General features: G+C 42.4%; 1 protein-coding gene across 2 annotated transcripts; it reads right to left on the reverse strand.

Moving 5' to 3' along the window:
* Window positions 1–1,034: 1,034 nt before the first annotated feature.
* PSAT1 (phosphoserine aminotransferase 1) lies at window positions 1,035–23,902 on the reverse strand. 2 transcript variants are annotated; one of them, XM_043547223.1, is made up of 10 exons: window positions 23,747–23,902; window positions 19,718–19,778; window positions 18,170–18,239; window positions 17,091–17,296; window positions 14,950–15,122; window positions 13,090–13,259; window positions 8,637–8,765; window positions 3,609–3,746; window positions 2,787–2,908; window positions 1,035–1,283 (listed from the first exon to the last, which is right to left on the reverse strand). In XM_043547223.1, exons 1-9 carry the CDS (start codon window positions 23,804–23,806, stop codon window positions 2,803–2,805), a joined length of 1,113 nt encoding a protein of 370 aa, XP_043403158.1. In that variant the 5' UTR covers window positions 23,807–23,902; the 3' UTR covers window positions 1,035–1,283; window positions 2,787–2,802. The 2 variants fall into 2 exon arrangements, with proteins under 2 accessions (XP_043403158.1, XP_027683696.2); XM_027827895.3 differs by lacking the exon at window positions 19,718–19,778 and having other exon boundaries at window positions 1,035–2,908; window positions 23,747–23,879.
* Window positions 23,903–24,430: the final 528 nt, after the last annotated feature.

A 24,430-nucleotide genomic window follows, 5' to 3' on the forward strand; every position in this document is an offset into this window, starting at 1 on the left:
AGACTCAGACCCCATGGATCCCTTGCTTCCCTTCTCAACAGCTGAGAACACCCCACATCAGTCTCTCCCACACCACCTCAGAGAGCTGCAACTTACTGAAATGACATTTTAGTGTTGAAAATGCTGGTTTGTGGCAAGCGATAGGTGGAAGGGGAATTGTCAGGGCTTCCAGAAGCCCCTTCTTAAAATTCTGTTCACCCCCCCCACCCAACTTAAAGCAGGATTGAGATAATTTCCCTACCTCTGGCCCTCACAACTCTCTACTACTGTTAAATTATCCCTGCCACGGATGATATCTAGGAGTATCATTTCAAAACAAAACCATCTTTTAGGAAAAGCAAATTTTTATCTTCCAGACTGCAACAAATGACAGCTAATGGTCTCTAATCCATCTATCCCTTCACAGGTGTTCTATCCCTAATAACTGCCACTTGGCCTGCTGCCTCTACTTCCCCTCCCCCGCCCCAGTCCCATTGCCTATTATCAAAAAATCCTTCACCTGGCTGCCTTTTCAACTGACCTCCCCGATCTCCATGACTCCCTCCCACTTGTATTGTCCTTGCTAAATCCTCTCCCATGAGTCAAGAGTCCTAGATAGCACTATGTTCTGAATGAATCTGGAGGGAAGCTAGAAGGACCTAATGGTGGGCAAATCCATCAGCAACAGCCTACCGAGGTGGGCTGCCTGCAGCAATATTAATGTATTTTATGGCATGGGAGGAGGGTCTAGGATAGGAGAGAAGGGCTGCTGAGGTGGGAAGGGATGGAAAGTGCATACTTATTGAAGGAAGTTGGCACGAGAGTGAGGATGATTCTGGGACTTTTGGAAAAGGAAGTCTGAAATAGAACTTAGGTGAGTGGCATGGGCAAATGCTCCAGTCAACAGCAAATGCCAATCTGAATGGAAAGGTTCAAACTGTTCAGTAAGCAGGATTGGAACTGAAATACTATCAGAGTGTATTTACTTCTTATTCCCTCACTAAGAAGAAAAAAAAAGTCTGAAAGCCCTCAAAAGAAAACAGATACATTGTTCGCTCTGTGTTCTAAGACTTTATTTTCTCCACAAATTAAACAAATAAGTTGGCAATGAGTTCTTAAAACAGCAGTCAAAAAACTACCACCTATCGATCAGAATTTAATTCACCGGTGATGTAACTCCATTGATTTCAGAGACATTACACAGGGATGAAGTAGTCCATCATTAAGATTATTAAAGCTTCAATACTGTTCTTGGCACTATATAAGAAGCAAAAGACATATTCCGGCCCCAAAGAGCTTACAGTCTGAACAAGACAGAAAAACCAAACACAATTACATCAGGAGTCCCAGATAACAGCGTTAACAGAATCAGTTGTTCCTTTGTTGTTTCACCAAAAGGCGGCTGGCAGCATTTTTACTGGCATTGATTAGGACTGTGGGCTATGCAGAAGAAATGAGTTTCAAGGAAAAGTTGCATGTGCAAAGAAGGTCCCTGAAGCCTGGGCTAGGGAGGGAGTTTTAGCTGTCCAGGAAAGCATGGAATAAGACATGTAGGTGAGTGGGGGAGGGGTACAAAGAGCACAGTGGGGTGGAGTTCTCTCTGGCAGAGTGAAGGAAGCAAGACAGGAGCCAAGACATACACCAGTGGATTTGTTCAGAGCGCCACGTGTAAGATGAGAAGGCTGATGCGATGCAGAAGATGAAGGAAGCTAGTGAAGTGAAGCAACTAAGGGAAGGAGGAGATATGGTCCAAACAGCAGGCAAAGGAAACTATTTTAGCTGCTGTGATCTGGACTGCTAGGGAGCAAGATGGGATTGTGGTCAGTCAGTAAGGAGGAGGATGCATTAAACAGGTGTTCCATCGAGTAAAACTCGGGAGTCCAGTTTAACAGAGGGTTAAATTAAAATGAGGGCAGTTTTTGTGGGGAGGGGAAAATACCCTACACTGGTTTAATATAAAATGCACACAGAAACAAACGTCTTACACATTGATTTTACTACATACGAGTATATGTCTTGTTACATCTATAAATGACAACACAAATAAAAGGCCTAACCATACAAACACTTACTACAATAACGCTTACTACTACATTGAAGTCAGTGGGACTCCTCAGGGTAATGAACCTCATGCTGGTGAGCAGACCTAGCCTTTAGACAGTTGAAGTCAGGAAATGTCTACATCAGTTTCCCCAAGGACTACACAGAGGTGCATTTTTGGAATGTATTCGACATACCAACCAAGTATTCTCAATTACCATCAGTTCTAGCCTCATGTGCGTGTTCATAGTATTCATGAAATTCTGTTTACAGAACCAAGCACTACTGAAGTTTAATGAGAACGAGGCATTAGTTTGAAAAAAAATTGATTTCTACAGTTACATATAAAAGAGTAAAAAAACATGATGAGTCCCCCGCCCCACAACTGGGACAGCTTATGATCACAATTATACCTGTGTAAATCCATAGTAACACATTGATTTCCATGGATTTGCAGCAGCGTAACTAAGATCAGAATCTGAGCTACAGTAGATTACAATACTATCCACTGTTAGATTGCCAATAAAGTTATCTGTTTTGCAAATTTAGGGACCAATTCTTTCAGGTACTGAGTGTCCTCAACTTAAATGGAAGCTGAGGGCACTCAAGACATTGTAGGACTGGGCCCTTCATCCTTATTTAGTTACCTACAATAGGTATATGAACTAAAACAAAATTCTTGTTTACTAAAGTTGTTGTGCATTTTATTCAGCATCACAATAACTGTCAACCCCTTTATGTTTTATTTCATAGATGTGCAGCATTGCACTAATTCATGCACATTCATGACTGATGCATCTGCATGAAGCTTCTCATGAACGTTGCAAGCTTCTGAACATCTTCTATTGTCACAGCATTATATAAAGAAGCACGGATTCCTCCCACAGATCTGAATTGAGAGCAAAAAATAGTTATTTTTGTACACATCAGTAAAAGTATCCTTACCATTAACTACACACAGCTATCTTCCCCTCAGTATATGGGGATAATTCACATTCACGGTAATGAGAGGTAACATTCCACCTTCCCTTGATGTCAACAGGAGCCAAGCATCTATTTTAGCTACTTATATGGCCTCCATTATCCTAGTGTCCAATCACCTCACAATCTTTAATGTATTTAATCTCACAACACTCCTACGTTAATACAGAAGTGCTATTAACCCCATTTTACAGGTAGGGAACTAAGACACAGAAAGATTACATGAATTGCTCAAAGTCACACAGAAAAGTCTCTGGTGGTGCTGGAAATTGAATGCAGGCCACTCAAGTCCCAGGCTAACACCTTAATCTTCCTCTCCTGAGCATGTACCTCCAACACAGTAGTAGAATGTGTCCTCAAGAGCCAACTCCTTTGCCCAGCACACTGCCTGAATAACCAGACTAAGAAGAATTGCCACAGGACTTGGATGGTGAGAACAGGGAGGATGTTACAACTCCTATTACAACTCGGGACTGCCAGTCCCGATTCTCCCACTCTGATGATAGTGCTGCTATAGTGCTGGGGGAGAATGGCAACCGTTTTGTCTCGTTTTGCATAGGGACCTAAAAAAGTTATAACAAATGAATTCATCCCAGGCTTGTACTTACCGATGTCCTTTCAAAGAGATCATATTCAATTCCACAGCTTTATCAAGGAATTTCTTTTCCAGAGCTTCATCACCCTTAATACTGCCAATACGGAATGGAACATTCATTCTGCTTCGGCTCTTTTTCTCCACAGGACATCTGAAAAATATAATTATTACAACATTTTGTCCTTAATCTAGGTTCTTTTTTAATCCGTCTATGGAAGTTATAATGGATGTATTTGCTTGAGTAATCACGTTTGGTTAGCCACACAAGTCACTCACCCCTGTCATTTCAGCCAGAGGTCACTTGAATGATGATTTTATAATACATGTTTCTTTTTTAAATAGTATGCTGCTGTGATAACAATGAAGATTTGATCTTGCATTTCCTTGCACACACAAACTTTCACTGAGAAGTGCAAGCTGTGCCCATACAGGTTTTCAGTGCCAAAACATTGAACAAATCCTTTTTAAAGTAGAAATTCTGTTGTATTCTCCACTTCTTATTTAATGCAGAGCTTGCCTTGCAGCTGCAGCCTTGTCAGCAAAGTGCAGAGCCCTCAGACAACCACCAGATCTAGTCAGAGGGCAGCTGTCAGTGATGTGTGACATTGCCCGTTTTTGGCCACAGCCGCATGTGGGATTCTTTCGTTGGCCCTTGGTGTGTAGACTGGCTGCACATTGACACTACCCATTCAAAATCTGTTCAGAAGGGCCCACGAGTGGCAAGGAAAATCAAAACCAGGTCAGTTTAAATATAAGAGTTTGACATCAGCTGCAGACCATCCTCTATACCACATCAACATCACAGAGAAATCTAGGCAGGGCAAGTAGGCCCATAACGGGTGCCTTGACAACAAGCACACACTTGGGTGGTCAAAGAAGTGTTAGGCTCGGGTTTCCCCTGAACTTTCTCAGCCATTCTGACTGTACCATTCTCACAATGGTCATGTGGAGGAGTGATGTTGCTTAACACAGGGAGCCACAGGACTGGCGAAGATTGAATCATCCCAGTTATGATGCACATGGTTGCGTGTAGTTGCGAGCCGAATGGAGCCAGACTAAGCGGGTGTCTAGACTACAAAACATGGTTACGGCTAGGTCAAGGTTAGCTAACACACTTGTAGTTAACCTTGGTCTAACTTCAAACTTCTTCCTCATCTACACACAAAGTGGCATCTTTTACCTTTATTTAGTTGGTCACAGTTCACCTTAGGTTTGGTCTTGATCAGTTAAATCAAGATAAAAGGTGCTACCCTGCATCTAAACTAGAAGAAAAAGTTAATTGAGGTTAGCTATAATGTGTTAGCGAACCTCAACCTAATCTAAGCGCACCTCAACCTAAGCCACATTTCCTAACCCAGACACACCCTTGGTCTGGGATTTTCAAAGCAATAGGAGAGTTAGGTCATGTCTACACTTACCAGTAGATCGGCACTGCTGCGACCAATGCAGTGGTGTCAATTTAGCGGGTCTGGTGAAGACCCGCTAAGTTGATGGCAGAGCACTTTCTCATCAACTACAGTCTCCAGCTCCCCGAGAAGATTAAGATAAGTCGGCAGGAGAGTGTCTCCCATTGACACAGCATGGTGTAGACACCATGGTAAGCCAACCTAAGCTACATCAACTTCAGTTACCTTATTCACATAACGGAAGTAGCATAACTTTGGTCAATTTACCACAGTAGTGTAGATAAGGCTTTAGCAAGAGATTTTCAAAAGAAGCCAAGTGATTTAGGAGCTTAAGTCCCATTGACTTTCAATGCTCCTATGTCATGTAGGTGATTTTGAAAATTCCATTTCCAGTTCTCACTGAAAGTCAATGGGATGTGTATATCTCCTTCCCTTAATCTCCTTTGAAAATCGTAGCCTAAGAACAGAACCACTTAGGTATTAGGAGGATAGATGTTTTGTAAGGATAGATGACTTCGTCAAAAGTAAAGAGCAACCTTTCAACTTTAGGGCTTCCAGCAGCATAGTTCTTCCTAGTATGGAAGGAAGACATGGAGCTGCAAGTTTCCCTTCTACACAGCCACTATATGGATTCTGTCAGGTGTCACTTAGGAATGAAATAAAAATTACTTTCAAAATTAAACTGCTTTCAATATTGTTATCACTTTGTTTGGGTCGGAAAGGGAATCTTCTACGTTCTTCATGAAAGTGTGCACTGACTTGCTAGTTACTTTGCATTTGTCTTCATGCTGAAGGAATGATTGGTCACATGCCTCTGTATATGAATGTTGCTCATATGCTTCAGATATAAAATGGAAAATATGCATCATTTAAGATCTGAATCTGAAAACACTCTCACACTTGAGTAACTTGTTGCACCACTGGAACTTTTCCAAGATTGCATCCTTATCAAACAATGCAGGTTACTAGTATATATGTTAAAATAATAAATCATTTGATGTAGTGGTTTCATAACATCATGTATGGAAGTACACATGCCCCAAGTGGCTTGCACTATTGTGTTAAATATGGTAGGTTTGTCAATGCATTGAAAGACTTGTCATACTCTGGTTTGTCAGTGAGGCATTCCATGGCCTAGGAGGCATATCACAGCTGGACAGACAGTTTCTGTTAACCCTTTACTTTCAATCAAAGGCACAGTTCAGAATGTTGCTGCCTTAGCTGCAAATGTTGCAATACATAATAAGTTGCATACAACTCGGAAATGAGTGTAATTTGTGACTTCAGCTTTCAAACACAGCCTGTTTACCCCCATTTCTGTATTTTATTCCCTGCTCACAACTATAGCTAGGTCTACACTTCAAACTAGGGATGTAATTCCCAGCTCAAGGGTACATACCCGTATTAGCTCTGATCAAGCTAGCGCACTAAAAATAGAAGTGTAGCTTCAGCAACACAACCGGTGGGAGGGGCTAGCCATCATGAATATTTACCCATCTGAGATCCTTGATAGTTATTCAGACCAGCCAGCCCCTTCTGCACCACGGCTCCAATATCAAGCATGCTAGCTTGATCAGACAGCTAGCACAGGTTTGTCTCTCTGAGCTGGAAATTACTTCCCCAGCTCCAAATTTAGACATACCCTTTGTAGGCCAGCCTGCCATACATTTTGTGTGTCACAAAATGTTTCTCAGGGATTGAGCCTGTACTCACTGAAGACAAAGGGGGGGAAAAAAAGACTCCCTTTTACTTCAGTGGAGCAGACTTAAACCTCAGTTACCATACTGCCAAAGGCTAAGGATTATGTCCACTAATGAAATGGATAGGCTGAAAGCATCAGATATTACGAAGAGGCTATATCCTTTCCATATGAAGGCTGCAACCAATTTTCATTGAAAATCCCACTCTGACTTTCTCCTATCATAACTAACTTGGAAAACTGGTTAAATCTGAGAATCTCTAGTTTTATCCTGAAGGCAAAATATTTCTACAGAGTTTGAATAATATTCACCAGCCAGTTTGTTACTTATTAAACAGCTACCCTGGTTTAAAATATCAGCTTTTGTCTAACATTGCTTTGGGTCCCTTCAGCTCATAAACAACTAGTAACCCTCCAAATCGGCCATATTGTTAAATTTCTTTGAAAACACTTGCAGATATATTTGATGAACGTAAGCAAGTTATTAATGATTTTTACACTGGTTTCTTTTAGGCCTGATCTTCATCCCATTAATTTGAATGGGAGTTTCTAGACATAGATTTCAGTAAAGGTAGGATTCAGCATTATGGATGAGTATGAGCACGTCACTCACTGGTCCCTGAATGAAAGGACAGGGGAGAGTTTAGCACCATTTCTAGACTGTAAAAAGAGATGGTGTGAAGAGGAGATAGGGTGGGGAGAGCACATACTGCATCTTGTTAGAATGGTAAAGCCCATTTTGGCATGTGTATTTTGAATCAGCCAAAGTACTTCCAGGGACAGCGGTTATCTACACCAAATGTAGGCTATAGCACAGGGGTGGGCAAACTACGGCCCGCGGGCCGGATCCAGCCCATCAGGGCTTTGGATCCGGCCTGCAGGATTGCCCCCCATGGTGCCGCAGGCCCCGCACCGCTCTCAGAGGCGGCCGGCACCACGTCCCTGCAACCCGGAGGGGGGCGGCAGCAGAGGGCTCCGTGCATTGCCCTCGCCTCCAGGCACCGTGCCCCATAGCTCCCATTGGCCAGGAACAGGAACTGCGGTCAATGGGAGCTTTGGGGGAAAGTACCTGGATGCACAGCAAGGGCAGCACTTGGAGCCCTGTGCCCCCCGCTTCCCCACACAGGTGCTGGCCACTTCCCAGAGCAGCGCAGCTTGGGGCCAGGGCAGGCAGGCAGGCAGGCATGGAGCCTGCCCTGGCCCCAGTGTGTGTCGCTGCCACCCTGGAGTCTAAACCCCTCCTGCACCCCACCCCCCCAACTCCCTGCCGTAAGCCCCCTGCCTATACCTTGCACTGCTCCTGCACCCCAACTCCCTACCCTGAGTCCCCATCACACCCCAACTCCCTGTCCTGAGCCCCCATCGCACCCCACACCCCTCCTGCACCCCTGCCCTGAGCCACCTCCTGCACCGTGCACCCCTCCTCTACCCCAATCCCTTGCCTTGAGCCCATTCCTGCACACCCTCCGACACCCCGCACTCCCTCCTGTACCCCACCCCCCTGCCACGGCCCTGCATACAATTTCAGGGCCCTCTGCCCAAAAAGTTCGCCCACCCCTGCTATAGCGCAATAGCTTCTGCCCATGCTTCCCTTAAGGTGCAGAGAGATGGACCGCTTTTTCCTAGGTACTGAATGTTATGTTTAGAAGAGAGCTCTTAATAAACTTCCACAATTAAGCTGTACAGGCTAAGATTTAAATAACTTCCCACCCCAATGCAACAGATTCAGATTCATCCTTGGACACTGACCAGAGAAAAGGAGTTAAAGGTAATGCTTGTGCTAATTAACTCCCCTCCCACTGCCCATGATTTTAGCATTTGGAAAAAGTTTTTAGCAGCACTCAATGTTTTAGTTTCACCATTTTTTTTAAATTTATAAATATGAACACAATGTAACAAATATTAAAAAACAAGACAACAAGTTATTGCAACTTACACATAGACTCCATTGGATTTGTCAATAATGTCATAAATCATTTGTGATTTGACTGAACTCAGTTTATCCATAGCTGCAGCCCCACCATTGTTCTTTATCCATTCCAGGACCAAACTCATGATATAGATACTGAACAAACAAAAGAAAACATTATGAAGTCATATTATTGAAAAAATGGGGGGGAAAAAAAAGTATAGTCAGGTTTCATTCTGAAAATATCTCAACAATTAAGTGGAGATATATTATTGTTGTTAATAATTTACACATTTAGCATCTGGACCACATTCCCAATAACGACAACTTTAAAGCAGGTGAAATTTCTGAGCCTAACTCGAGTAACTGTTAACTTCATAAGTGACAAGTTTGCTGGATGTAACCTAGTCCCTAGTGGAGTTTCTCCATAAAAATAATTGGACCACCTATTGACAGATGCTGCAGTCTTTACCAGGGCATGACTCCCATAGACTTCATTTGGGCATTTTGCCTCTGTAAGGACTGCAGAACTCAGATTGTAACTGGCAATTTTAGTAAAGAAATCTCAGGGAGACCCAGGGCTGGAACAGCAGATGGTGTTATAGATCCAGTGCCACTACACTGAAAGCTCTGTGGATGATCTTGCATTGTACCTGCCTGCTTTATGCCAGAAATCTAGTCTTATTTTCGTGACCATTAAACATACATTCATGACCCCATTGTCACCTAAAAAGTTATTTTTCACATTAAACAATTATCCTTGTGGTAACAATAAATATTTTATATTTATTAATTCCAATTCAAATCCTAAGCACAGAGCTGGAAGCCTGTTGATTTCACATGGCTACAGATCAACTATTTCAAAGCCAGTTACCCAGTATTATGTAAAAATCTCCAAAGACTTTTGCCTTTGTGCTTTGGCTACATTACTCTGCTTGTTGAAGTTCAGACATTTCCCATGACTACACCACTTTACATAACAAACTGTTCACAAGTTTTCATGGCATATTTCCAACAAGTTTGCTTTTATTAATCCTTCCATTACAGTTTCCAAGGAAGTGCTTAGACAGCGTTACCCTACAAATCTCTCATATACAGATCTAGCAGGAGGTTGTTTTAACATCACTACCTTTAATTTCTCCTTGGATACTAAATCTTTAAACACTTCAGAAACACATTGTGGAAGGAGTGAAGTTATGGACTCCCTGTTATAAATTAACATAGCAGCTTATGGCTTTGAGGGCTCACTCCTGCAATCTTCATGACAGCAGAGTGTCATTTATCCCTATACATCACTTGAACTCTATTTTGAAGATTTAAGTGGTGCATAGCCTTTCCACTGGCCCTCCGCAAAGGGGTAAATTTTGCAAATAGCCCATACTTACTCAAGTCTCTGGGACTACTTAGGCAAGTAAGCTTTGGAGGTCTGGGCCCTAAGTGACACTCTTAAACCAGTCAACAAGAGAAAATCCCCTACCCTTCTGCCATGCCAGTCAAAAGTATGGATTTGGAGAAGCTTTAAAATATAAAATAAATCCTTGGAACTGAGAAATGAGATTTCTCCAGCAAATTTGCTATTAATTTTAGCAGAGGAGCTTAATGTCAAAAAGTCAAGACTCTTAGTGCCAATAGGTTGAGACTATCAGCATCACGTTAATTTAATTCAATGTTCTGCTAAGTGGCTCATGCAAATTCGGTTAATATTTCCTGCCTATTTGCCAGCTAGCCCTGGAACAGAGTAGAGGGAGGCAGAAGGAAAGGAAAGAAACTTTGCCATTTCCTTACAGAACAGAACAGGCATCCTAAAACCAAGCCAAACAGATCTGTATCCTGCCAAAATTTAGGTCAGTATTAAACACTGGATTCTGAAACATCCTCCAATGTGGGTCACTGGCATGAAGTAAAAGCTGGCCAAGTACTGGGTGGGAAGAAGGAAGAGACTTTGGAGCATAACTTTATTTCCCACTCCAATTGATGTTATTAATAGATATGCAGTTATAGCTGAAAAGGCACTTCCATTAGAAACAAATCACCACCAATGACTGAAATTTCTCAGTATTCTTTTCAGCCCAGAAATGAATTTTTGTTTGCATCTCCAATGTGGAATCAACGCTGTTGGAGTTCCAAGCTATGGTGAGAGTTTTGTTTTTCAAATGGAAATACTTCTGCACTTGAAAAACCGTGAATGGTTTAGATTTAAAACATGGCATGTCCAAATACAGAGTATTCAACACAGAATGTGTACTCTGGTGAGCAGGAAAATAAGTGGTTACAAAATAATGGTTTTATCAGCCAGTAAAAACAGCCTACTGAGCATGCATGGCACTTTGTTACACAGTTACGTAAACAGGGAGAGCAAATATGTAGATACGTGTACAAAGCCCTTTATATTGACAAGGTCAACCCCCCTCCTCTGCTGAACAACCTGTCCAACTTCTAAGAGGACTTCAGGAAGGACCCAGCAGGAGGCACTGTCTTTGGGCCCCATTACCACCAGTTTCAAATGTGCATGCTCTATAGGGTGCAGTGCACTTTGGAGTACACAGCTCCAGACCCACAGAGTCTGAAATGAACGTACAGTCTTTAGATTTAGTGCTCCAATATAAATACAATATAAAAAGTCCTATTTCATTTCAGTACAGTGATTCACATTTAATACATGCAAAATTCAGGAAATTAAAAGTTACAGTGCCCACATCACTGGTAACTTGACCCACTGCACATATATACTAAGTTAAGGCATTAAGGTAGACCCCAAATACAAGGATTATCATGCCTTAGGATATCTGCGGAATGTTCAATATGGCCCAATCACAGGTTATGCTGGAAACTTAATGCTGAAATTCCTGACTTATGTGGAAAATACCAGCAATAAAACTGTATTAACGTAAGTTTTGCACTGAAGGATTTTGACCTTAAAAAGCACAGTGTACTCTGCCAGAAAGCAGTATTCTGGAGTAAAGGGCATACACTTTTTTTAAAGTGAGTTTTGGATTAGAACAATGGGGTTTTTTGGTTTTTCTTTTTTAAATCACCTTTATATTGCACAAACTGTACAGGAAATGCTTCCAATCCCACTGAAGTCAATATAAGTTTTACTATAGATGAGGCAGGATTCAGCCTACATGTCTTTTGAATCTTCCACTAGCAAAGTCGGTTTTCACTGCTGTCAGCAGTTTAGTGTCACTATGCAGTAGCTGTGGAAGAGAAAGCTGTATTCTGTAGTGCCTCATCTATACACAAAATTGCCAGATACATTCCAATTCTATGATCTTGATTGCTGGTGATGATTATGAAGCAGAAAGAAAAGTTTTATTTTTGGATGCCAGGTTGACCTTGAGGTAATCTGTGCAAATTTAATATGAAAGGCTCTGACAGAGGATAAATACAAAATCACCAAGATGCCAGTTTTGAAACTCTTGACTATAGTCTCACTTTAACAGCTATTGCAGTAAATGGTGGCACAACAGTAGAAAATGTATTAGGAAAAATAATTTAAAAGAATATGTTTCTGCCATCAACATTTTCCAGCAACGAAGATACAGACGGATTCAGTTGTGCAGGATGCACTTTGAAAGGAAGGCCCAAAGTTGTGTTTGCTGAAGGGATCCTCCACGCAGCTACCCTTCTTCCTCCACCCATCATGCAGATAAGGGATCAGCCACCTCCACAGTACCATTCCCCACTCCCAGACGCTACATGGGAAGGAGGTAGTGTAGGGATGGAAGGAGGTGCAATCTAGAGGTGGGATATGTATTGTCCCCTCCACCCTACAGGGGGGTTCACTGTTTGAGGTATTCCATGGGCAGGGAAAGGGGGCCCTGGATGTGCTGTGGAGACAGAAGATCTATGTGTAGATGACTCAGGCCTTCAGTAAGTTGCTGGGGAGCTGCCTGCTCTAGGGTCTGAAATGTTGGCTGCTTTGGCAGGTGGAGGAAAAGTGGAATAAACCCTGGCCTTTTAGGGAAGGTTTTGTGGGAAACTCCATGCAAGGAGCTTTGGGGAGTTTCCAATTCCACATGTAGGTTTTTTCCCCTGTGGGGATGATTTGGGCCTTAGGTTTGTCTGCTGAAGGTGGGAGTTATATGAATCTGGACCGACTGACTAAAGCTAAAGACTAAGGACCAAATTCTCTCCTTGCATCAACTGAGGCATCACCATTGAATTCGCTGGACCTACACTTACTTCAGTTTATGGTCAGCACAGAAATTTGGCCCTAAAACTGCTACAGCATGGAATCACCACTAAAAAGTACATACTGTATAATAACCTCTTTCAACTCCCTCCTTCAACCCTGATATAAGTCACAGGAATGGGGCTTACAATAGCAGTTCCCTCACTCAAAGTCATAATGATTAGATTTACTGTACTTTATCCTCCAGCCTATTTGTGACTTGGTAGCAAACGTACATTCAGTTTCTGAAACCTTTCCTGACAACAGCAGCAGCCAGCGTAGTAGTTTGCTGGAGGAACAAGTTACCTGTAGCATGGAGGAGTATTATATAATGAGCCATTTCCGGCTTGTACTTTGTAGTCCAATACTATAGGGCATTCTTTGAGTGCAAACCCAAGCAAATCCTCACGCACTATTACCACAGTTACTCCAGCACAGCCAATGTTCTTCTGGGCACCAGCAAAAATGACACCAAACTTTAATAGAAAGAAAAGGATTTTCTTAGAAGCAATTACTTATTCAGGCATATTATATAGTTATAAGATCTGTCTCTTTATAAATATCAAGACATACACACTGTTTTCTGAATGGCTAAGAAAACATATCCCATTTTTTGAGGGGTAGGAGAGGATCAATTTTGATTTCAGGAGTTTCTTTGTTTATTTGTACTGTCAAAATTAAATATCTTCTTTCATCTGAGACAGTTCACCTCAAGAACCATCTCACTTTGTTTACCAAGGGTCCATCCAGTAGCCACAAATTATTCTCAGAGAAGCCTGTCTCCATCTGTTTGTACCCCAAAACAATTTGCTTGAAAACAAATAGCAGCATTTTCAACAAACCCACACTGGTCCAGAACTGGTACACTATAATCTCTAGCTACTCAAAGGGAAGTAAAGGAAAGGAGGCTCAATGAAACCCAAATAGGAGATAAACTATTTGACCTTCCTTTCCCCAGCACAAGTTTCTATGGAAAGTCAGGTGCCTATGTTTCACTACAAGTGAATAAGTACACAAATCAATAACATTTCATACTTCCATAGCGCCTTTCATGCAAAAATATCAAAGCACTTTACACATACTGGTAAGTGTTATATCCCTGTTTCACAGATAGACAAACTGATGCACAGAGATTAAATGACTTGACTATGGTAAAGGCTAAGATTTTTGTCATGGTTATTTTTAGTAAAAAAGGCACCGTCAGGTCATGGGCAATCAACAAGAATTCATGGAAGCCGTGACTGGTCTATGACTTTTGCTGCTGCAGCTCCATGATCTCCCCTGCCACCATGGTGGCTGGGAGCTGTGGGGTTCCTCCTCCGCCCAGGCAGCTCGGAGCTGCAGGGGAGGGGCCCTCCGCCCAGGCCGCTGGGAGCTGCAGGGTGATCATATTTCCCAAAGAGAAAATGGGACACCCCCAGCCACTCGCCCAAGGCATCTCTCTTCCCTTCCCCCGTGTGAGGCTGTCGCCCATCCCTGGAACCGTGAGGAGGGTCCCCTCCGGAGTCTGTCACCTGTCACTGGAACCCTGCAAGAAGTCCCCCTCCCCCATCGCTGCTGCCGCCCGTCACTGGAACCTTGCCAGGGTCCTGCTGGCTGCCAGCTCCAGTCCCACAGTCCCTGGGGCTGAAGCAGAGAATGTCATGGAGGTCTCTGGAAGTCATGGAATCCATGACTTCCATGATCTCTGTGACATAAACGTAGCCTTGACTATGGTCATACAGCTTGTCCATGGCAGAGTCAGGAGTAGAATCCAGAAGTCCTGACACCTTGTCCCCTGCTGTAACCACCTGAAGGAAAAGCTAATACTCAAGAGCCACTTCAGCATCACTTAAGACAACACAACTATCTATCTTAGATGATTCTTAGTGTAAGGCCATGACTGTCTCTTTTAGTGTGGTGTACAGTGCTGAGCACTCACGCGGCACTCAACATAATTTGACATGTCCAAGTCTCAGTGAACAAGGTAGCACATTAGAGACACAATATTCAGACTTGAGTGCCTACTTCCTTATAAAGGGACCTAAAAAAAAGAAAGGAGGCTTGTGCTCCAACAGCTTCAGTGGGAATGGAGAATGCCCAACACAGTCCATCCACATTTTTGTCTAATCCAAGTTTGAAGAGATTGGACTACACTTTGTAGAGCAAGCGTGTTTGATACTGTACCTTGGAAACATCTACTGGCCTGGACAAGAAATTTGAAGACATATCACAAACCAAGACTGCTCCTCTGACATCAGGTACAAAGCCAAACTCCACTCCATGAACAGTCTCATTAGCACAGTAATAGACATAAGAGGCATCCGCGTTAAGATTCCAGCTGCTTGTGTCAGGAATTTCTGAGACAGATAATAAATAATAATAATAATAATAGAAACAATGGTTACCAAAGATGGCTAGAATCAGCACTCTACTTTTACTGGTGTGCAACTTTACTTTGGCATTGAACTTTAAATTGCTATTGAGAGTGATTTTATTACACTAGGTAACAAAGGTTTTTACCAGCAACAAATCAAATTCACTTGTAGGCTAGGTACAAAAGAAAGCCTACTCCCCTAAGAATAAAGAAGAATGTACCCATCCCTAAAGACTAGTCTGCACCCACTGAAGTAAAAGGAAAAACTCCAGTTAACTTTAATGGGTCCAAATAGAGTTCATAACACTATAGGCAAAAATTAGGAAATAACAGGATGATGTTAAAGCCACTAAGATATACCTTTTACAGTGTAAAAAGAAAAGGAGTACTTGTGGCACCTTAGAGACTAACCAGTTTATTTGAGCATGAGCTTTCGTGAGCTACAGCTCACTTCATCGGATGCATAGCATATCGTGGAAACTGCAGAAGACATTATATACACACAGAGACCATGAAACAAAACTTCCTCCCACCCCACTCCCCCGCTGGCAACAGCTTATCTAAAGTGATCATCAAGTAGAGCCATTTCCAGCACAAATCCAGGTTTTCTCACCCTTCCCCCCCCCCCCCCCCCCACAGACACACACACAAACTCACTCTCCTGCTGGCAACAGCCCATCCCCCTTTGAAACCCCTCTTTATAATACGCATGATAATCAAGGTGGGTCACCTCCAGCACTAATCCAGGTTTTCTCACCCCCCCCCCCCCCGCACACACCCCCCCCCTCCAAAAACCACACACACAAACTCATTCTCCTGCTGGCCTCTGTGTGTATATAATGTGTATATAATGTCTTCTGCAGTTTCCACGATATGCTATGCATCCGATGAAGTGAGCTGTAGCTCACGAAAGCTCATGCTCAAATAAACTGGTTAGTCTCTAAGGTGCCACAAGTACTCCTTTTCTTTTTACGAATACAGACTAACACGGCTGTTACTCTGAAACCTTTTACAGTGTAGGAGGCATTTACACAAGACTGAACTGCATCTAGATCCAGCCAATTGATATGTCCATAGCTGCTAAGGCAAGGGGACGGAGGAGTTTAGGGCACATAAATCAGTTCAGCATTTTGTCCAAGAAGTCTTATTGGACTGTCCCAGTGCAGTTCCCTTTGCTCAAGCTTCTTTTCCCAACCAGCCCACCTCCATCCTAGGGGCCTGTTCCCTTCCCAACTTAGCAGGCTGGCTCTCAAGGCCCACTTGCTTCTGGAAACCAGCTCCCTTTCCCAATGGTTTCAGAACACAGGGAATTGCTCGGAAAGGCTAGGGTTCCAGAAGCAGCCTTCTTACGCCAACTGCCTGAAGAGGGAATCCCCAGCACTTGCAGTGAGCAGTGCCCTTGTGAATGCGTTACACCTTTTAAAATCACTTCATCGGATAGCTCACGAAAGCTTATGCTCAAATAAATCGGTTAGTCTCTAAGGTGCCACAAGTACTCCTTTTCTTTTTGCGAATACAGACTAACACGGCTGCTACTCTGAAACATTTTAAAATGCTTTAGGTTATTCATCAAATCACACAACTTAAAGTTGCAAAAGACCTATCTGAGCATCCAGTCCATCTCCCTGTCAAGACAGGACTGTTCCCCACCATACAGTTTCTAGGGTCTGCTCAGTCTAGTTTTAAAAGTCCTGAGTGATGGGGCTTCCCTTCCTTCCTCAAAGCAGAATGTCAAAGGTCTTTCACTCGCAGGAAGAACGTACAGATGTTGTTGGCAATTCAAGAAAGGTCGGGGGCCCAACTGTTTAACTGGTTCTATTCAGTAACCTGACAATCATTTCTGGAATGATTCACATGTGACAGACTTGTTCTGCTAGAGCAACTCGAAAAATCTTGTTAGATGTGATTACATGCAAGATCGTCGGACACAGCAAGCTAAACATCAACTTACTTGTGTAACTTCCAAGTTTAGGATGAACAATGTTCACTTTGGCATACTTCTCTGCCTCCTTAGCTGCCTTTGCTGACCAAGCTCCAGTAACCACATAATCAGCACATCTTCCTTCTTTTAGTCCAATAAGGTTAAGTGGGACAGCACTGAATTGACCAGACCCACCCCCTTGGAGGAAAATGACTTTGTAGTTTTCTGGAATATTTCTGTGTAAAAGAAGGAAATTAGTTTTATATTTGAAACAAAACTATGCACAGGACTTAGTACACTCTTTGCTGCTACACTCACTGCAAACGTCTTGTGAAAGTTATATCAGTTTTAGATAGGGTCATTTCAAAGACATTAAAGCAAAAAGTTAACAGCTTGGTATTGGTTTGGTCTAGTCATGAGGAGCCATTTCACTGGTCAATACAAAACATTTTAAGATAGTCTCACAGAAAACCTTGCTTGTTTCTGACACTAACAATAAACAAAGCCCCTAGTACTAATTCTATTGTAGCATGTATAAACAATAAGTAAGATAGCATATATGTACAACAGAATTAACGTTCATGAATGGCTTTGTTTATTGTTGGTCTCACAGAAAATAATGTTTTTTCATTTCTTTTAAGATTGTTTTTTGACATTGAAATTCTATCTGTTTGGAAAAAAGAATGGACTCCTGAAGGCAAAGATTTACAGACTGGACTATGGTTACGGTAGATGTATGCTAAAAATGTACAATTAATGAGCTTAAAAGTGGAGTTTAACTTTGAGACCAAATTTTAAAAACTTGCATGTGCAAATGTGTCTAACAGGGTTGCTGTCCTTTATGAGGTCTATATCCATGATAGATTGGAGTTTTAAAAACATGCTATTTTGAGTTAATAAGATTTTATAAAAGCATATGAAAAGTTTCTTAACCTGATAAAAACACTTTGTTTTATCTGAGTATGCCAAAAAAATAGCAAACGGAAGATCAATTTCAGTCCCAAATATATATATATTTTATTATTGCTATAGTATCTGAAAAACAGGTGCTTTGATGTGAAGGGCTTTCACATTAATCATTGAGTTAGTTAAAAATACCCAAAACTTACAGCAATTCACGTAAGAGATTTTCAGATGTGTTTATAATTTTTGAGAAATCAGATGTCCTATGGCTCATTTCTATAGGGTGGGGGGGGAAAAAAAAAAAGAGAGAATATGAAAGAAAACCATAGCACAAACTTGACTTTATAAAACAGCTGGATAAGCAGCAAAGCCTTCTGTAAGCCAGCTGTCCCTGATATAAACCACAACACTTAATATTTTAATAATACTTTGCTCACATATAGTTCCCAGCTCAGCAAAGCACTTGATCACATTCGTAACTCCATCCCTAATTCAGTAAGCAGCCACTCCAAAACCCACTGAATTCAATGAGAGCCTTTCAATTGAATTCAATGAGCACTGGATCAGGCTCCAAGGCACTAATCCACATGTTTAAGTGCTTTGCTGAATCAGGGCATGGTGCCTTTCTGCTGAAGAACATGAACCACACTAAAAAGGCAGGTATGTATTATTCCCATTTTATAAAAATAAACTGAGACACAGAGATGTTAAGGCCCAATTATTCAAACACAGAAGCTTAGCTGAGTAAGGGGCCTGACTTTCAAAGGTGACATGCATCTGTGGCTCCAGTTAATTTTCATCCCACACATGGGTGCTCTACACCTCTGAAATTCAGAGCAATTTTTAAGATACCTAAACATGGTGCTAACCATCTTAAGTTTAAAATCTGGCACCAGTGATTTGCCTAATACCTCAAAGCAGACAGTGGCAGAATTTAGATTAAAACCCAGGTCTCCAGCCAGACTCCCATGCCATTGATCTAACTCCCTCCCTTTTATTTGTTTTCAGTAACAATCCAAGTATATTTTCCCTTTTACCATTTTAACATCCTCAGAATAGAGCTGCTCTGTAACCAAAGTGTAGTTTTTAAGGGACGACTTTGTTCCATAATCCCACTGAAGAGCTAAGAATCATTAATATTAATTCTCATGATCAGACCTGTACTCACTCTATTTGTAGAAGTTTATGACTTATTACAAAATAAGGGCCTGATCCTGTACAGCAGGACTGCTAAGTGCATTGCATAAACTGTTTTGTTTTTTGGGGGGGAGGAGTGGGGGGTACAAGTTTGGGCTCTGAAAAATGAAACAGACATGCATATGGCACAAAAGACAGCAAACAGGACACTATATTTCCTTCTTAACGGTAAACATGGCTTCATATAAATTTGGAATGTTTCTACATTTCTTCTCCACTGACAAAATTAATGAAGATCCAGAAGCACTCGCTATGATTTGCTGTGTTCCTTGCCTCTGGGCCTCAGTGTAGGATCAATAAAATAAAATATAAAATATCTCTGTTCACATGTCACTCCATAACCTTCTGGTGGATGATTAGTGTAGAGAGGAAAACAATGTGTAAACAGATCCTCAGGACTCAGAGACGCCTTCCAGAAGTTAAAGGGGGTAAGAAATTTTAAAAGTAAATGGGGCACTTGATTGAAATCTACAGCTCAAAATTTCTTATACTTATTTCATAATCCAGCTAAACTTCTAAACTCTGTAAAACACAGAATAATTTTTAAAAAGCCTTACCAAGTACACTAATACCAAGTCCTTTATAGTCCACCAATTCTTTCTGTGCTTCTAGCAACACCTACCCAAAAAAAAAAATCAATTTGTCATCATTGTGTGCCAGTGCTAAAGCATAAACATCCCAACTACTGCATATTGTGGCAATGTAACATTTCTCAGTCCATTATAAAATTACTGAAATTTCAACTACAACTTCACCTTATCTACTAGCTAAGGGCTTCTCAGATGATGGGATAATCAAATCATGTGCTCACTGTGGGTATTCTGAGAGTTATGGCCTGAAGCAAACCTGTGAATTCTGTGTGGCTTACCTGGAGGCAACTTAAAGGGGTTTGATTTTCAGAGCACGGGTGCTCAGCACGTTCTGATAATCAGGTTTCTTTAAGGTATCTCAACTTGGGCACCCAAAAATAATAAATAAATAAATAAAATGATGTGCCCCCCAAAAAATTCACTGGTCACTTTTGAGAGTCTAGGCTTAAGTGACTTGATGCCCCAGCATGTCCTCTCCTGTTGCTATCATACACCAGTGAGCTGTACTCAGGGTCTAACCATTAAACCATGTTGTCCACAACTGGAATAATTCTTAGCTCACAAAATGAAGATAATATTCTCTCTGTCTCCCCCCCAAAGGAAGTTAAAGGAGTGAAGAACCCAACAAAGAGCTCTCCTTGGCAAACATTATAAGCACACCATTTATGAATTTGCCAAGGAAACATATGCTCTGGAGAATTGCACAAATTAAGCGTGACGCATGACCAGAAAGGGTTAAGCATCCCGAAGGATGAATGACTCAAATTCAACCCTTAAAGACATATGGGAAGAGAATGTGGTGTTTTTGTGTATTTACATATATATTGGTAGTGGTCAACAATGTAATCAACAGTCCTTGTCTATGCTGTATTCTGTTAATTCAGAAATCGAAAGAACATCTTAACATTTAAATGAACTGTAAACATAGGATGTCCACTGTATTCATCTCTCTCTGAAATGTATAGCATATCTGCAAATGGTGGAAAGACAGGTAATTGCCTTATGTTAATCTGCGTGAATAAGTACCAGGCAATGCTTAGGAAGTAAACCTACTTCAAAGTCACCCTGACTGCCTAATGTTTACCCAGACTGTATGGTCAAGTGGCTACTAGAACATTGTATAAAAGACCCCTGGGTCCTGATCCTGTCATCTCAGATCTGCTTAAGCTTCATGAGGGGAAGTTTGAGTCACAAGACCGAGATCCCAGTTAAGCTGGTACACCCAGAATACGATACTAGACTTTAATATACTCTATGGGGTAAATTCTAAAAGAACTTTTTGCAACTACCAAGCTCACCATCTCTGCTACGAATCTGAACCTCAAGAACTGAACTCATGTCTGTATGTATGTTGATCTTTTAACTATGCTCTCACTTTTATTTTTTAATAAATTTTAGTTTAGTTAATAAGAATTGGCTGTAAGCTCATATTTGAGTACGATCTGGAATATTCATTAACCTGGGAGGTAATGTGTCCGATCCTTTGGGATTGGTAGAACCTTTTCTTTTTTATATGATGAAATAAGATTTTCAAAAATCCTCATCATTCTCAACTTGGGTATCTGGATGGAGGACTGAGGCTGGGTTACTTTAAGGGAACTGTGTTGTTGGCTTCTGGGCAACCAGTGAGCTAATAAAGAAGCTGTTTTGTGCAAACTTGGTAAATCTAAGTATTTTGGGGATTGTCTGCCCCATTCTTTGCAGATCACCCTAACTGAGTGTCCTCAGCTGGCTCCCCTGGGATCCTGGTCACACGAAGCAAATTGCCTTCCCAGTAAGAAATCTGCATGATCTGTTGTGGGTACCAATTGGTCACCACCTGACTGATCTGGAAAGACAGTGTCACTTTTGACATCTGCAGACTGAACTTCAGACTAGTGGACAGCACATGCAGATTGGCTCAGGAAGGAAAAAAAAAATCATCAAAAGACAAGCAAGATACAAAGATTTCTTAAGCATTGAATTAAAAACAGTGTTGTGTTAGTAACATTGTTTCAGGGGAATTTGTAATTAAAAGAGGTGAGGGAGAAGATTACTTTTCCAAAAGAATATGCTTCTTCCTCTCACACATTAACAATCCTCCTCTCCCTAGTCTTAAAACAAATCTGCAAATTCAACAGCCTACTCCTGGCAATCCTTTGTTTCAATGGGAGTTTGGGGAATGCAAGGAAAGCAACATTAGACCCTACTAAAACTGAAGTGAAACAGTCCATTGCAAGAGTATTGTAATTTCCAAACAAGAGGGGCAAAAAAACAAACAAATCGTAGAGCCTGATCCTGTCCTCCCTTGCTCACAAAAATAGTCCTTAGTCACACGAGTAATCCCATATACATCATGCGACTACTAATATTTAGCAGCTAAATGGTTGCATTAGATTAGGATTAGACATTAGAGCAGCACCAATGAAAGAGTGGTTTCCTGTCTAAATGCTTTATGTTAGAAAAAACAAATTTGCAATATAACCTACAAAATATTTCCAGAAAATACATTAGATGTCGCTCCATGGACACCTGACTTTGAGAAAGAAGAGGAGCTACATAACAAGAATATATTAGAACAAACCCAGGCACAGAAGTCCTAAAAACAAAAAATGCTGACAGTACATAACCATGGTGTGGAAAATTGGAAGCTTTAAATTTAGCATGAGCCACTCCTCCACCCAGATGTAATTGGATAACTGATAGCTGCTGATGCAACTTTCCAAAGGATTGAGTGTATACTTTAGATATTATCATTTTTTCCTCATATAAAAGTGATTAAAGATTGCTCCTTCACTTCGCTCAAGCTTTAATTTGCTGTAGTTATACTAACGTATCTGCAAAGACTTTTCTCCCATACTGAAAGTGGTATATCCAACAATTAATTACAAAATTATCAGGCTTTGCAGTTAAGAGAACTAGATTACTTTGACCTTTTATTTTCCCCAGCACTGATGTGTTAATAGTTTGGATTTTTTTTTAAGCTTAATTTTTCCACAGTCTGCAGATCTGCAATGACAATAGCCAAATGGGAACCTGCCCTTTTCTCAAAACTGCCACAAAAAACTGACAGCAAGAATTACCTAACATGCCCATGAGTTTTACCTGAAAGCAAGGTGCTAAGTCTCTTGCCTTGGAACAAAATTAATTATAGATGACCAACACGCTTCAGGTTTAGCAGTCAAGGAAAGAGGACTAGTAGACACCCACTTGGGCTAACAGGAAAACAAGTCACCTGCAATGCAGGCATTGCTTTAACCGTAGGTACCGGGAGGCGAGCATCCTGAGAGGGGAGCTCTCTCTTAACCACAGTCAGAGCTTCAGGAGAAAGATCCCCGGTTTCAAATTGGAGTTTGACCTGCCACAGCCCCTGGTAACACCGATTCCCAGGGCAGGTCTCTGAGCCTGCATCTGCGGTGCCCAGCTGAGGATACTTTTAACGAGGGTGACCAGATGTCCCGATTTTATAGGGACAGTCCCGATTTTGGGGTCTCTCTCTTATATAGGTTCCTATTACCCCCCTCCTGATTTTTCACATTTGCTGTCTGGTCAGGTCACCCTACTTTTAACAGGGGAAGCAGCCAGAAAGCCAGCCAGCCGGTGCCAGCACGCCCGCCGATTTAGCTGACTTCAGCAACACCCAGCCGCTGCTTTACGCATTTCAATCCTTACCCCTCCCTTTCCCCCCAGGGCACACCGCCTCCCCCCGGCCCGTGCGGAGCGATCGGCGGCGGGGCGGGCGGACCGGGGTCTGCCAGCCTGAATCACCCCCACCCCAGCTCCAGACGAGCCGGGTTTATCCCCCCGGGCTAAACGCCGCGGGTGCAACGCTGAGTCCTTCTCCGGTGCAAGCCCGAGCGCTCCCGCTGCAACAGCGTCTCGTTCCATTGCCGGGGAGCTGCCTTCCTCCCCTGCCAAGCCCCCGCGCAAACTCCCGTTCCCAGAGCAACCCGGATCCCCGCGCTCCCAATGCAACCGGAATCCCCCCGCCGCGGCCCCGGCCTCCCGGGTACTCACAGAGCGCGGCAGCTTAGCGGGTCCTGCGCCGAAGTTAACCACCTGCCTCGTAGCGTCCATGGCTGAAGGATGCCTCGTCCCGCCGCGCTGCTCCGGCCGCCTACGGACCCAGCTAGGGCACGGGGCAATAATCACACTCAGCGGCCTGGCTTCCTATTGGCCCCTGTCACATGGGTCTGTTTATACCCACCCTCTGATTGGCCGCCAGGCTGCGAGTCGCGCCGTCATTGGCCCAGTGGCCACGAGCCCGCAGCGTGATCGTTCCACCCCAGATGCAAGGTAGAGCAGAGATTGCGACATTTGGCCCCTGCAAACTGGAGGAGGCGAGGAAGGTGCCTGGGACGATGGTCTGAGAGTCAGTGCTAGCCCTAGCCATGCTCCCCCCGGTGCTCTCCTCCGACACCCCCTCGCCAGTAAGGTGGAGGGAATGCATCCAAATGCAGGGCTACAGGAGATGTCTTAGATGAGACTTATGATTCTGACATGTAATTTCACAATTATCCTGTATGTCTCCCATGCTGAACTTTGCCCATGGGCTGCCATTTCTTGATCCAAATATCCAATTACCAAGTTTTCAGGAAGCAAGACATTTTAACAACCACGTGTATAAATATTTTGTTTAAAACATACCACATTTTTTGTGTGAAAAAATTTCAGTTTCAGTAAAAGGCTATCTTTTTATTA

This window comes from Chelonia mydas, chromosome 5 (assembly GCF_015237465.2).
Source record: "Chelonia mydas isolate rCheMyd1 chromosome 5, rCheMyd1.pri.v2, whole genome shotgun sequence".
NCBI lineage: Eukaryota > Metazoa > Chordata > Testudines > Cheloniidae > Chelonia > Chelonia mydas.